Source organism: Hippocampus zosterae, chromosome 10, assembly GCF_025434085.1.
Source record: "Hippocampus zosterae strain Florida chromosome 10, ASM2543408v3, whole genome shotgun sequence".
NCBI classification, from domain to species: domain Eukaryota; kingdom Metazoa; phylum Chordata; class Actinopteri; order Syngnathiformes; family Syngnathidae; genus Hippocampus; species Hippocampus zosterae.
This window is the reverse complement of record NC_067460.1, coordinates 21,173,469-21,187,269: the sequence shown is the minus strand read 5'-3', so window position 1 is coordinate 21,187,269 and position 13,801 is coordinate 21,173,469. Positions and strand designations below refer to the sequence as shown.

Below are 13,801 nucleotides of genomic sequence, written 5' to 3'. Positions count from 1 at the left end.
TGCTCCGGTTTCCTCCCACATTCCAAAAACATGCGTGGCAGGCTGATTGGTCGCTCTAAATTGTCCCTAGGCGTGAGTGTGGTTGCGAATGGTTTTTCGTTTCTGTGTGCCCTGCGATTGGCTGGCAACCGATTCAGGGTGTCCCCCGCCTACTGCCCGAAGACGGCTGGGATAGGCTCCAGCACCCCCCGTGACCCTAGTGAGGATCAAGCGGCTCGTAAGATGAATGAATGAATGAAAGAATGAGAATGCTTGAATGTAAAAACAGAATTCTATCAATGAAAACTCCACAATAACACCATGGGAAGTTTATTTGGTATCCATCACGCGCATTTAAATATATAAACACACAAACCTTAAAGAAGGGTAATGAGTTCAGCAAACAAGCATTATTTACATCAGAAAAATACTGCATCTTTCATATGAAACAATTGCAAATACCTGTGGTGGATTCTTGATCAAGCTACAAAAATGCTTGCAAGGCAGAAAAAAAAAAAGCTTTTGAAACAAAGTCAGTCACAGGCGGTTCGAGACAACATTCGCCTGCAGTCTGAAAATGCTTGACACTTTAAATGTTACTGTTTATCTTTGGCAAAGAGACGCTGATTTATTTCCTCGGAGAATCTCTGACAGCTTAAAAGTTCCTAATAGCTTTTAAGGGAGAAAGAGGAGCCGTCCTGGCACTGCGAGAGAAGTCAAAGATCCCGTACAGCGGCAACACTTGACATCCAAACTATTTTAATAATCCAAATTTCAAACAGCAGTTAAAAATACAGTTGTATACACATAAAGATATCAAAAGGGACCATATATCTTATCATTTACACATTTCTACAGTATTTGCAGGTACAACGTCGACCGAATATGGACTGTAAATCATCCGGAAAGAGCTCATATGACTCGTTTGAAATCCACTTTCAAATACATTTGCTTCCCTCCAAAAACCGACAAGGCACTGGAGCGTTTATGATTCTTTGGCAGTGAAATAATGGCAGCACGGGAAGGAAAAATGCAAACATTTTGACACGGCACAGGCATCGTTGTGAGGCTACTCGGCGCATCAATACCGGTGACGTAAATCATTTCATTCTGTAATAAATAGCACTGTCTTGTGACTATTTCAAGGCCGCCTTGAGATCGGGCCACACTGCAGCCGTAGCCAAAGTAACATTTTCTTACCCTAAATGACGATTGTTATTGGCAAAGAAACGGCTGTATTTTTCCATATTTTTCCATTTTTGTCCGCTCGTGACGCACCTTCCGAACCGGACCCGAAGGTGGACCAGAAGCTCTCTGCAAGGAGCACAATAAACCAGACGCCGCTTAACTCACAAGTTGTGTTGCAGTTGCATACGTTTTGGATTACGATTGGAATCTGGTCAGCCCTGCATGGCATTTTTTCCTCAAACTGCAAGAAGGTATTTACGCTCAGCGATAATAGAGTAGGCTGAGTGTTCACCGTGTCCCCCGCCTACTGCCCGAAGACAGCTGGGATAGGCTCTAGCGCCCCCCGCGACCCTCGTGAGGATAAAGCGGTCCGGAAAATGAATGAATAATAGAGTATGGGCGGCCCGGTAGTCCAGTGGTTTGCACGTCGGCTTCACAGTGCAGAGGTACCGGATTCGATTCCAGCTCCGGACTCCCTGTGTGAAGTTTGCATGTTCTCCCCAGGCCTGCGTGGGTTTTCTCCGGGTGCTCCGGTTTCCTCCCACATTCCAAAAACATGTGTTGCAGGCTGATTGGACGCTCTAAATTGTCTCTAGGTGTGAGTGTGAGTGCGAATGGTTGTTTTTTTCTGTGTGCCCTGCGATTGGCTGGCAACCGATTCAGGGTGTCCCCCGCCTACTGCCCGGAGACAGCTGGGATAGGCTCCAGCATCCCCCCACGACCCTAGTGAGGATCAAGCGGCTCGGAAGATGAATGAATGAATGAATAATAGAGTATGTTAGCGTCTGATTTTAATCCCACATTCCTTTGACTTGACGGAAAATGCCGTTCATTAATCTCCCACATCTTTTGACGACACCCCCCCCCCCCCCCCCCTTCCCCACCTTCTGAAAGATCAGCTCAATGGACCTCCAAAAGGCCACGTACATTTGCTTTTTCTTTGGCTTCTCTGAGATGCCACCACAGACAGACCGAGTGCAAGAACAGAATTTGATTTCAGACAAACGGATGACGAAGTGTCCTCTGTGTCATCAAGGCAATTTGACATCTTTCTTGAGTTAAGAGAGAAAACAAATGTTTTGGGGTTTCTATTTATTAAGTGTGTGTTTCCAAAGCCCGGAAATGTGTGTGGTTCTTCTGATAGCACAACTCTCCTATCTGGCTTCATTGATCTTGAGGCACTATTTGTTTGCAGGCTTCGGGGCCGGGGATCAGTCTTTGGTTGTGTTCTTGTTACTTAGCTCTCCGCATGCGTCTCTGGGGGCATTAGGAGAGGTACCACCCGATCAGCGCCCTCCGTCGCGCCGGCCGTCTTCTGACACTGCGGAGCGGCGGTGGACGCAGAGCTTCCGACTCCAGGATCCGACAGAGGCGCCGTTTCTTCTCGGCGAACCGGCGTGGCATTTGCCTCCGTCTTTCTCAACTGCTCCTCTTCCTCCTGTTTCAACCGGCGCTCTTCAGCTTCAATTTCCTCAGTGGTGGGAATTGAGTTCTTCTTGGGTCTGCCTTTAGGCTTGGTTGGTGCCTCCTGACCGCCTTTGAGTACCTACAAATACACACGTCATCTATGCGGATTGTTCTTGTCATGAAAGGTCTCGGGAGGCAAAGACTGTGAGTGCTATATATTCATGAAGAGAAGACATTGACAGCTGGATACGCCTTTTGCAGCTATTTATCTCGGGAGTCAATAAGCTCACTCGTTGACCTTGACCCTCCTTGGCAATGTGTTTGCTTCCTTTTGTTGTTACCTGTCACTCACACATCGCGTACTCCTTCCAGGTATGTCTTAATTACTTCAAGCCTGTCTGTTTAGCATATGAAAACGCATAAAGCATAGTGGAACCTCTAAAACGACAAAAGGTTTGCGCAAATTGGAAGCTGAACAACATGTACAGATTTTCAATAGTCACTGTTTAATTTACATAATTTCCGATGGCAAAATTGGATTGAAACTCTCCTTGGACAGTCGTAGCATGTAATCATATTTGATCAGTTCATACCGTCACAAATATTATTAGAATGTCACTCACCATCTTCTTCCACTTCATGCGCCTGTTTTGGTACCATGTCTTCACCTGAAGCTGTGTGAGTCCAAGGGACTGCGCCAAGTCTAACCTGAAAGAAAAATTCAAGGATCACAATTGCTGAAAAAATAAAAACAATAAAGTAATGGGGCAGCCCGGTAGTCCAGTGGTTAGTGCGTCGGCTTCACAGTGCAGAGGTGCCGTGTTCGATTCCAGCTCCGGCCTCCCTGTGTGGATTTTGCATGTTCTCCCCGGGCCTGCGTGGGTTTTCTCCGGGTGCTCCGGTTTCCTCCCACATTCCAAAAACATGCATGGCAGGCTGATTGGACACTCTAAATTGTCCCTAGGTGTGAGTGTGAGTGCGAATGGTTGTCTGTTTCTGTGTGCCCTGCGATTGGCTGGCAACCGATTCAGGGTGTCCCCCGCCTACTGCCCGAAGACAGCTGGGATGGGCTCCAGCACCCTAGTGAGGATCAAGCAGTTCGGAAGATGAATGAATGAATGAATAAAGTAATGCTCTGTTAAGATTGACAGTTACACGCCCTTTCAGTTCAGAGACTAATTTTTTTTTTTCAGTTGAATCTGTTGATTTCATTGCCCCAACCAATCGCGCAACTGTTTTCAAACACGCCGCCTTTGAATCAGGCATCAAAGCTGGCAAGTTAGACGCTTCTCACATCTGCACTGTTTGAAACATCTGCACCGGGATCTGTAATGTAATAAGTGGCTGCGTGGAGAAATAGTGAATGCATCCACCACATGTGCTTGGTCCATGACTAACAAGGCTACTGTCTGGCATGTAATCCGAGAGCCTTTCATTTAAGGGGAGAAATGCTTAGCTGAAAATGACATTTCCTCTTGTTCTACTCGACTCAAAGTCTCTCGGAAGCAGGAAATCAGAACAATTGTGTGTGTGTGTGGTGTGTGGTACGTGTATACTTATAAGTAATAAGTATATGACGAAATACCTCACTTAATGAAAGCTCTTTGTTTTGCAGAGACAATTGAATGGATTTATGTCCTAACTACTTCCTTTGGGGCTGTGACTAACCGTTTAGTCTTGGGTGTAACCTAATGTAATTATTGATGCTGCCTCGAAGCTAATGACTGCAGAGGGATTGTACAAAATCATTGTCTGTTTTCAGATAGAGAGTCCATGCGCTTGGTGTAAAAATGGACGGAACTTCATTTTCGTGCCGGGGCAAGTTTAGTTTAGCGTGTTTGAGACCGTCTTGCCACTCAGTGGGTCTTTCGGGAAACTGATCTGCTGCGCCCCCGATGCACCTGACGAATTGGTCATAGGAATTAGACGCTGGATGTAAAAATGGGCGTGTCTTCCTTTTCGTCCTTTTCGTAGTTTAGTGTGACCACGCTGCGTAGTGATTGGCCGTTTTCTATACCGGTACAGTCCCCCGGAACAGCTGTTAATTTGATGGGAAAACTTTCTCTCTCCCACAACAGCGCAAACGCCCGCAAAATAGGGCCCTCAATGAAGATGTTCAAACAAAAGTGAATTTATTTCTTACCTATTCAGCACAACAGCAAAACAATATCGCTGATAATAGCATTGAAACTGTAAAATATTCATCTTCCTAACCGCTTGATCCTCACTAGGGTCGCGGGGGGTGCTGGAGCCTATCCCAGCCGTCTCCGGGCAGTAGGCAGGGGACACCCTGAATCGATTGCCAGCCAATCGCAGGGCACACAGAGACGAACAACCATCCACGCTCAAACTCACACCTAGGGACAATTTAGAGTGTTCAATCAGCCTGCCATGCATATTTTTGGAATGTGGGAGGAAACCGGAGCACCCGGAGAAAACCCACGCAGGCCCGGGGAGTACATGCAAACTGCACACAGGGAGGCCGGAGCTGGAATCGAACCCGGTACCTCTGCACTGTGAAGCCGACGTGCTAACCACTGGACTACCGGGCCGCATTTTAAATTGTGACCTTTTATCATCCAAGCTTAGACCTTGTGGAGTTTCTCCTCATGTAAATCCAATTCCACATATAAGTAGGTCTTGTTTTTTCTTTGTTTTTTTGTTTTTTTTTGTGGGGGATGGTGAAGAGGAAAACTATGACGCTAAACCATTTAGGTGTTAGTCGAATGTATTGCAACATTAGAAAGCGGTCCGCACATCTTTGTCCTGGCTATTCAGTACAATATGGCAAAGACCGCTCGTATGCAATCAACAATAAGGACGATAAGTACACCATTTATTGAAGTAACGTTTTGATACACTGTATTGGCAGATCAAACGTACCGTGCGGTTCTTAAGATGTGCTTATTCAATTTTCACATCAGTGCTGGAATGCAATATGATTGTCAAGACAAAATGTGGTCCAGCCATGCGTACACAAAAGGTTTTTGCTCACTGAACTGTTTTGCTGTTGGCGATGTGATTTAAGAGGAGAGAGGGTGACTTTTCCAACACCTCTGGCCAAGTTAAAATGAGATTTAAAAGATGACACGAAAGGATTTTCCCTCAAAGATTAGATGCACCATCAAAGATTTGTTGAAATCAATTTTCAAGCATGTATGGAGGCAAGAATAGAAAGGTGTGTTTTTGGTTTTTTTTACAGATCTCTCCTGCTGCCAATCTAACGTTAAAATATTGCTGGACTGTACATCAAGGCCCAAACACTGTCTTATAAGCAGTATAGCACTCCAGATTTGCTCAAAAATAGCATAGTTTACATCATTTTATTGTTTGAGGCTAAGTGTTGAGTATATACACCTGCACGTGTTTCAAAGATTTGTCATAATTCACTTTAATACATTTGCTTGCTTTGGCCACAATCCCCTTTTTTTATGAATGTGGCTTTGTCCCCCCCCCAACCCCCACACCCCCACTCAATTTCTTCTTTATTTTACCATAAAAGAGCTCCGGGGTGAACACATTACTCTTGTCTGAACTGGAATCCTGAGGTAATATTCTGGCTTGGCCAGAATTCACATTACGTGAGACATTCCCCACAGGACAAATGTTAGCTCAACTGTTGCTTGATAATTGCGTTTGCGGCTTTGTGAAGCTGTGTGTACGCGTTGTACTTTGGAAATGTGCTCGATGCCAGGTATTCGGCTTATCAAAATGCCACACGTGAGTGATGCTTATATGCCGGTGGAAATGCTCTTGCATCACACACACACACACACACACACACACACACACACACACACACACACACACACACACACGTGAGAAGTCGCCCTTTGCATCGAAATGAATACTCCATTTTGATTGGCACCTTCAGCAAAGTGTATAACGTAGCCAGCCAAGTGTAGAAAGCAGATTTATTTAGGAAAAACAAACAACCACTTTGTACCGACAGTGTAGCGGTACACTTGCTTGATTTTGTAGCAGGCGAGATGGAATTGGCTGGCGACCAATCCTTGGAGAACTGTACAAGTGAGAGCCTGCGAACGGCCTCACTATAATTATAATTATTATCATTATGATTATTATTAACTCCACCGACCTGTCAGGCGTGGACAGGTACTTCTGCTTTTGGAACTTCTTCTCCAGGCCCATCAGCTGCAGCTCCGTGAAGATGGTGCGGCTGCGACGGGGCTTCTTCAGGCGGGGGGTGCCGCGCTCTGTCTCGGAGTCGCTGCTAATGCTGAGGGGCGTTTGGCTGGGCGACGGTTCGGAGCCTCGGCCGTGCTGCGGCGACAATAGCGGGAGATGGGGCGGCACTCCGCCCGAGGATGGAGGTGTGTGCGGGAGGTGGCCCGGGTGGTTTGGAGGCTGCCGTGTGATGACCGAGAGGAGTGGGTAGGCACGCAGTGAAGAAGAACCTGAGACAGCACACACACACACACATTTACACACACATAACAATGTAATAAACACTCTCACAACAGATGAGAGCAGGGTTACTGTAAGTTTTCAGGAGGCTCTTATTCCGTTATCGACCGTGTGTAATTGCTCAATTATTAATTGCCCAGCGTTTTCTCTGAAGTGTTTTCCTCTTGACCTCGCTCTTGTAAAGGGCGCTGACCCCTATGACGCAGTCTTGTGTTTTACACCTCTCCCCTTGACCTTTCACATGAATGATTATTTTGCAGAAGATGTTAAATACGATCAGACGACACGTCGGATGATGTACACGCACACACCGGAGCAGCTGTAAGAAAATCTTCAAAAAACAACTCATTTTTAGCACTCTCTCCGTGTCCTGTGATCTTTCACTCTTGTGTGCAATCATGCATGAGCACACGTTGTCAAATTTGCCCTCTATCAGAGCACACAGAGCAGCGAGACGCCAGAATCAATAAAAAGTAACACTTGTCTGGAGCCAGTGGGAGGGAATGGGAAGAGGGCGAGCGTGAGGGGTTTAGCCGAATGGATGCGGCGGGTCAATGAAAGTCATTGTCGCACGGTATCTGCCAGAAACATCTTTATGACCTCACGACCAACACAATAACAGTCATCCACCGAGCAAAATGAAACTTTGCGACTGTTGAGCTGATGAGATGAAATGTGGGCACGCACACTTAGACAAAGGCGGGACGGGATGGTGCCAACGTATCGAGAGTGGAATTTGGAAGTTTCTCCCCCTTGCTAGCATGGTGGTTTGTCTCTATGTACCAGCTCAGGGTGTACACTGCCTCTTGGCCAAAATCAAAATGCTCCAGCTCACCCGTGACCCTTATAATGGCAAGCCCAAGAGAATATGAATAAGGAGACGGATTATATTCACCGTATATAAACACACAGTTGTGGCAGGTGAATGTAGTGTAAATCCCCCACTTATCCACCAACCACCCCCCCCCCCCCCCCCAAAAAAATTAGATGACGAATGGTGGCACTTAGAGGAAGAATGAGCATGTCTTGTTTTGCGCCATTGTATATATATATATATATATATATATATATATATATATATATATATATATATATACTAGCTGGTTCGCCGCCCTCCGAGCGGCGAATCAGCTAGTTCCTGCGGAAGGCTGGTAAGGTGGGCCTTCGGCCCACAAAAGTGTTGTTGCTTGGTTCAACTTTTTGTTCATCTTCATTGCTTATCGCGAAAATAAAGAGATGTTTAGCTCTACTAAATAACTAACAATTTCATTGCAATGCTTGTGGGTAGACAACATTTTTTCGCTAAGATGCCCGCGCGATCGTAGTGAGCCACTGCCTGAGCGGCGCAGTGGCGGTGCGCAGTGGCGGTGCGCAGTGGCGGTGCGCAGCGGCGCGATGAAGTAGGTACGTTTTGAAAAGGGACAGACGGAAGGACAGACCGCGTGCGGGACGACGCGCAATATATATATATAGATATATATATATTCATTCATTAATCTTCCGAGCCGCTTCGGGCAGTAGGTGGGGAACACCCTGAATCGGTTGCCAGCCAATCACAGGGCACACAGAGACGAACAACCATCCACGCTCACACTCACACCTAGGGACAATTTAGAGTGTTCAATCAGCCTGCTATGCATGTTTTTGGAATGTGGGAGGAAACCGGAGCACCCGGAGAAAACCCACGCAGGCCCGGGGAGAACATGCAAAGTCCACACAGGGAGGCCGCAGCTGGAATCGAACCCGGTACCTCTGCACTGTGAAGCCGACGTGCGAACCACTGGGCTACCGGGTCGCCCTTATATATATAAAGGCCTATAATGATATACTGTATAACCTGCACAGAAGTACATGACAAGAAACATGAGAGGAAACGTGATAATGGAAGCTGTCATGAGACCGTGCATTGTCCATACAGGCACATACACTCTATGGGGCACACCTGCTTGCTCTCTCCACGTACGCGCAAACAGACACGGATGCACACATGAACACAAAGAGACACTACCTGCAGTTGATGATGACATCATGTCAAGGTGCTGAGGTCAGGTTAATCCTACAAACCTGAGATTGCTGCCGTTACAACAGGCCTCGACAAGATCTTTTTTTTTTCTTCTACTTTTTATTTTTTGGGGAATTTACGCGCACGGCTACTACGTGTATTTTGTCACAATGTGTTTCTGACTGTGAATCACCTCCGCTGACACTTACGATATCAAGTCGTAACCATATGAGTTGGAATGCTGCCGAGGGTGTTGAATGGTGCAAGGGGGATTTGATCCTGGGTAAGGGGGTGGGCAGGGAGAAGTGGGGGTTTACAAAGAGAAGACGTTTTGTCAGCAAAGAGCTTGACGTTTAAGTGGGAGGCACACAAAGAAGGAGCAAAAGAGGAGAATGTTAACGTCGCCGGTGACTTTCCACTGACAGCGTACGAGCTCGCATGTGACACGCTGTTGACAAGCTCCGCGTCCTGTCAATAGGCTACAAATAAACTGTTTAAGGAACTGCAAAGAGCACTGCTGCAACAGATACGCTTGATAATCAAGGTCGCTATGTAAGAAATGCTTATGGGTAACCGTTACGGCCAAGAATAGATCAAGACGTTCAATTTCCATTTTATTAGCGATACTATCAACAACATTTCCTCCGTTGGACATGCAAATACTTGTTAACTGACAGAATTGAGAAGGGAAGCAAACAAAAAGCACTCTGTTACATTTGAACTTGACTATTTTCCAAGAGTACAGTCGAACTGCAAGTGTATGCCTGTTGGACGGTGCCAAAAAAGCACGAAGGCTCACGAGCTGACGCCATGTAGCCTATGTATTCATATTTTTGTAAGGCATTCACACAGCCACCCAGAATATCGCCATCCAACAGAAAAGTGTGTATTTTCAAAATGTTCTGAGTTAATTGGTGAGGGGGGGGGGTATATTATCAGGGTTTATTGGTCGTGATTAAAAGTAGCATTTCTATATAATCAAACCGTTTTTTTTTAAATTGAAAACAGTTTAGTTATTGTTTAAATATTTTGGTGGGGATTAAATCAAAATTCACTTTGTTAGAAGCATTTTTTTACAAAGCAAATGAATATAAGAAAATCCATAAATACATATTTTTTAAACTTTTTTAGGGGGGGCATATAAAATAAAAACATACATTTTCTTAAAAGCATGTATGTCCAAATGTTTGACCTTTTGTAGACCCTATTAAATACAGAGCAGGCTTACATATACTACCTCTTAGATTAATTTTTTTTTAATTTGTTTTAGTGACTTTTAGTATAATGCTAAAACGTGATTTACATTTTATGGCATTTTCCCACTGTAAATTTCAGCTTGAATTCAAATATTTTCTGCAGTATTTTGTGGAAACTATTCCAATGGACGCCAGATGTCATGTTCTATAAAATGCATAAAAGTGTTGCCTTAAAACACAAGTATGTTTCTCTTAATTTATGAATTGAATTATTTAATTCAGTCCCCCCCCTCCCCTAAAAAAAATGTGTTCATTGAAATGTGGCTGACTGAAATCATGTTTGATTTGAAAATGCCCGGGGAGGAAAAAGCAGACGGTTGTTCAGCAACTTTGAAACACAAAGCTCTGTGTCTCAAATGACTGAATAGCTCAAGTCATTTACTGTTGTTGATTGTGTTGAAATGGTTTGCTGATCAAAGTTAATCTGAACTGAAATGTTTGCGTCTGTGCATACTTGCCCGTATGCGTTGACATGGGTGTTATCAAGCCTAACAGGGCAGCATTATGCTTAATGGGAAGTTATATTGTCCGACACAGATTTAGGGTTTAAAATGGGATCAAAACTCTTTTGTTGGCTTGTATTTCACTTTGAGCCTCTACAAAAACCAGCACGCACACATACGAACGCATGCACAAACACACTTTTCTTGTTTTGATAGGATTTTTCACCATGCTGACAAATGAGATTAGACTGCAGCTAAATGCCCTGCCCCAAGTCTCCCATATAAAATGCCGCATTCTGCCATTATGTTGATTGCTTTTTAGTATACAGTACATTGCCTAATCCTTATGTCATTTTTGTTGAAAAATAATAAAGTGGGGCACTGGAAATGGCAACAGACACGCAACCCATAAGCAACAACTCGTGACCCGCTCCGACTGTTCTTTCTGGCACCCGTGTTCTTTAGCGACATCTATCGGGAGGAGGTGGTCATGACATCCATCAAGTCCTCAAATTCAGTGCAAACTCTTCGCTAGTGAGGCCCACTTCAGCCCGACAGCTTCTATATCAAGCGCTAAAGGCAATAGATGTTGAAGAATATAGTGTGTCTCACACCCCAGCAGCTCCAAATAAGTGGCCACCGTGTTCCAGTGCCCCAAAGCAGGTTACTCTATCCATCGGGGCGGTGTGGTGCCAACCATAATGCCCCTCCTGCATACACTATATCACAGGGATGAGAGGATCACGACTCCTATTTTTGTATCTGCCCTCGCCCCACAAACATCACCGCCCATCATCACCAGCTCTGGCATCATCAAGTTGCACTGGTTATTATTTCAGACTTTGGAGCAATTAGCTTTAATGGTTAGTGGAGCCGGCAGTAGCCTTGGACTGCATGGAAGCTATTAAGAATATCCCAGTTATTGAGATATTCTTGACATATCTATCTCTCTATCGATATATCCATCTATCCATCTAAATTTGGAATATGTGATAGAGTTTTACAATCACGTCGGTAGCTATTGTCTTTCTGTCACTATTTTTCAGAGTTTGCGCGATCAGCAATGTTAAGTTGCCCACCGTTTTCATTCATGGAAAAAAAAAATATCTGTCCGAATAGGGGTTAGAAATTCCGGTTTCACGCGTCTCCCTCGTCCAACATACCTGATTTAAATGATCAGCTCATCAGTCAGCTCTGTAGAAGATGGAAAATGTTCCTGATCATTTGAATCAGGTATGTTGGAGCGGGGAGACATAGAAAACATCCAGGATACCAGCCCCCGAGGACCAGAGCTGCCAGCCCTTGAGTTTGAGGGTTCATTAGAATATAAAATTTCATTTAAAACTTGCATGGAAATTATAGCTTCGTTAGATGCTCTGAGCTACCATTCCAAAATAGAACTTTGACTGTAACTTATAAAAATGATCAGATGTCCCCTAAAGCACAAGGGATGCTCAAAAGTGTGCACGGTGTGATTTATAAGGTCCCCAAATGGGTCTATATGACAATAACATAAATTATATAAAATTCAATATACAGGGTTCAATTGACGGAATGCAATAGAAATGATCATTATTACTTTGTAGTAGGCGCAGTAATTGAACACGTTTAATTGCAAGCCGTTTACATTTTGAATCCGCCAAATGTTGTATTACACACGTCACCTCTTGCATTAATCAGCTTTTGTCGAAATATTAAAATATAATAAATATGAAAACTGCTCACGCGCTTGAACCGCAATTCGACCAAACGCTTCGGCGTTTCCTATGAATAAATCAGGTGAGTTCAATGCATATTTATTTTTTTTCTTACCCGAGCAAGAGTGAAGAGGCTTGGGTCGGACGACGAGCGACGGGCACACGGAGTAGAGAGAAAACTTCTCAAAATAATCACAAGCCTCCTTGGAGAGGATCTCGTCGATCATGAACGTCTTGTAGCGTCGCCTGGCAGCCTTCAGCTGGCCTGGGGAGGAAAGCCTCACTTCGGCTTGACAGTGCATGCTGGATCCCTGAGTAGGAAGGCTCGAAACAAGTGCAAGAAGACTCGGACGGGGGAGGGCGACAAGTCAGACCACTCCGCTAAACCACTACGACTGCTCCTAGCATTTTGTGGGAAGAAGATTCGTTGGAGATGAGCCGATTGAGACTTGTACGGACTAACATCCACTTGTATATAAACAGACACAGCTCGTTCTCTCTCTCTCTCTCTCTCTCTCTCTCTCTCTCTCTCTCTCTCTCTCTCTCTCTCTCTCTCTCTCTCTCTCTCACGCTCCCACCATCTGCTTCCGCCCTCCTCCGATGAACTGCCGAGAACGAATGAAGCCAATAGCGGACGCTTAATTCCATTCGTTTCAGTCGCCCCCCCCCCCCCCATTTTGATTTTGTAGAATTGAAATGAAATAGCCGAACCCGCCCTAACTTGTTTCGTGTAAATTCCAGTGGAGTTAATTTACGTTTTGTTGATTTAGTGTACTTTACTTCAATTTTAAATTAATTCTGCCATGTCCAAACGATCAGCGGTTTTTTGGGGACACTGTTATAAAAAATAAAAAAATAAAAGTTTACAGATTCGGTTGTAAGTAAGTGTACTTGTTTGTGTTTTTACTATATTGTCTCTCCTAAAAAAATGAGGATTAAATCAAGAATGAGCATAATAATTATTTTGTAATTTTTATGGTAGTTTTGCAATTTTCTACAGTGAAAACGTCAACATATGTTATATATACAATTACAGAATTATTTTGTGAAAATAAGGTACACGTTAAAATAATTAACTATTCAACACAATATTAACCACATTGTTTAAATAATCAGTTTGGATCGTCTCGTTTCGTTTAGAATAGTAATTCTTTTTTTCACGATTAATACAACCGTAGGATAAAATAAAAGTATCCAGAAGGACAGTCTTAGTTCAGATGTTCGGATGTGGTTCAGCCAGTTTTGAGTCTCAAATGACGGAAAAGAGGCTCATGTTAAATCATTTTGAAGGATTTTTTTTTTCTCAACCAAACTGTTTGACATTCACATTGTTCCAACCGTTTTTCTGTTCGAAATAATAATGCAGTGACTTGACAGGGTTTCTCATTTTTAGAATAAAAG

General features: G+C 44.2%; 1 protein-coding gene and 1 long non-coding RNA gene across 3 annotated transcripts in view; both read right to left on the bottom strand.

The window, feature by feature from the left end:
- Positions 1-293: 293 nt before the first annotated feature.
- The window catches only part of LOC127609034 (uncharacterized), a 137,681-nt gene continuing 124,173 nt past the window's right edge, over positions 294-13,801 (bottom strand). For both annotated transcript variants that reach the window (XR_007964458.1, XR_007964459.1), the window contains exon 2: positions 294-1,498. This is a non-coding gene — a long non-coding RNA (uncharacterized LOC127609034). The remainder of the gene's footprint in view (positions 1,499-13,801) is intronic.
- On the bottom strand, positions 2,033-13,005 carry barx2 (BARX homeobox 2). Its single transcript, XM_052078609.1, has 4 exons — positions 12,516-13,005; positions 6,674-6,992; positions 3,198-3,282; positions 2,033-2,713 (listed from the first exon to the last, which is right to left on the bottom strand). Exons 1-4 carry the CDS (start codon positions 12,700-12,702, stop codon positions 2,405-2,407), a joined length of 900 nt encoding a protein of 299 aa, XP_051934569.1. The 5' UTR covers positions 12,703-13,005; the 3' UTR covers positions 2,033-2,404.